General features: G+C 52.4%; 1 protein-coding gene across 1 annotated transcript in view; it reads left to right on the top strand.

Annotated features, from left to right (window-relative positions):
• htr2cl1 (5-hydroxytryptamine (serotonin) receptor 2C, G protein-coupled-like 1) overlaps window positions 1-895 on the top strand; it is a gene marked incomplete at its 3' end in the record, with an annotated part of 12,236 nt that extends 11,341 nt beyond the window's left edge. Inside the window, exons 4-5 of the mRNA XM_083670306.1 lie at window positions 1-118; window positions 311-895. The exon at window positions 1-118 is cut by the window's left edge and continues 451 nt beyond it. Coding sequence (XP_083526432.1) covers window positions 1-118; window positions 311-895 — 703 coding nt within the window. The remainder of the gene's footprint in view (window positions 119-310) is intronic.
• Window positions 896-1,193: the final 298 nt, after the last annotated feature.

The following is a 1,193-nucleotide window of genomic DNA, read 5'->3' as shown; positions in this document are numbered from 1 at the left end:
AATTCCAAGTTCCGAGGCTCCCTCCCAGCTCAACTCGCCCGCAGGGCGTGACCCAGCCAGTTGCCACGGGCGACGGGGGATGATGCAGGCCATCAACAATGAGAGGCGTGCCTCAAAGGTGAGATCAGAGGAATATATAAAAAAACATGATATTCTATTCAACTATTCTCCACTATTTAATTATTTTTCTTCTGTTTTCTCCTCTCCTCTCCTCTCATCTTTTCTCCTCCCCTCCCCTCCCCTCCTCTTCCCACCTCTCCTTTCCCCTCCCCTCCCCTCCCCTCCCCCATTCTACTCTGTTCTATTCCAGGTGCTGGGCGTGGTCTTCTTCTTGTTCCTGATCATGTGGTGTCCATTCTTCATAACCAATGTGACCTACGTGCTGTGTCGGGGCTCGTGTAACGAGCCTCTGCTGGCCGAGCTGCTCAACGTGTTTGTGTGGGTGGGCTACATCTCCTCAGGGGTCAACCCTCTGGTCTACACCCTCTTCAACAGGACCTACAGGAGGGCCTTCTCCAGCTACATACGCTGTCAGTACCGCCAGGGAGGGCCGGCGGGGAACGCAGCCGGACTCATCAACAAGACACTTCTCATGACCCCCTGCCCTTCCCATGCCCCCGCCACGCCTATTCTGATTTGCAGTGGGCACGGGAAAGTGGGCGTGGACCGTAACAGTAACTGTCGGAATGGTAGTGGAGATGAGAATGGGAATGGGAATGGGAATGGGAATGGGAATGGGAATGGGAATGGGAATGGGAATGGGAGTGTCATCCGGGGGATGGATCCGGACAATATGGTGGACGATGGGCTGGAAACGCAACCTGGAATGTCTGAGCCAGAGCTGTCAGTCAACAGCTACAGCCATGCCTCAAGGGAACACACCAGCAGTGTGTGATTGGTTGATGCTTTGAATCAGCAGTGTTTCATTGGCTGATGGCTTGAATCTCTTTTGTGACATGGTGGGTACTGTGGGGGGTGGCATGTCTTGTGGACAGTGTGGGAATCTCAAATGACACCCTTCCCTTCATACAGTACACTACTTCTGGTTCTGGTCAAAAAAAAAAAAAGGGCACTCAATGGGGAATAGGGTGCCATTTGAGACACATAGAACAAGTGGATTGGACATATCAAGAGGGACTGGAGGACTAATCCTGACCTCTGACCTGGATGTAATAGAGAAACATTCCCCTCAC

This window comes from Argentina silus, assembly GCF_951799395.1.
Source record: "Argentina silus genome assembly, chromosome: 1".
NCBI classification, from domain to species: Eukaryota; Metazoa; Chordata; class Actinopteri; order Argentiniformes; family Argentinidae; genus Argentina; species Argentina silus.
This window is presented reverse-complemented; position numbering and strand designations above follow the sequence as displayed.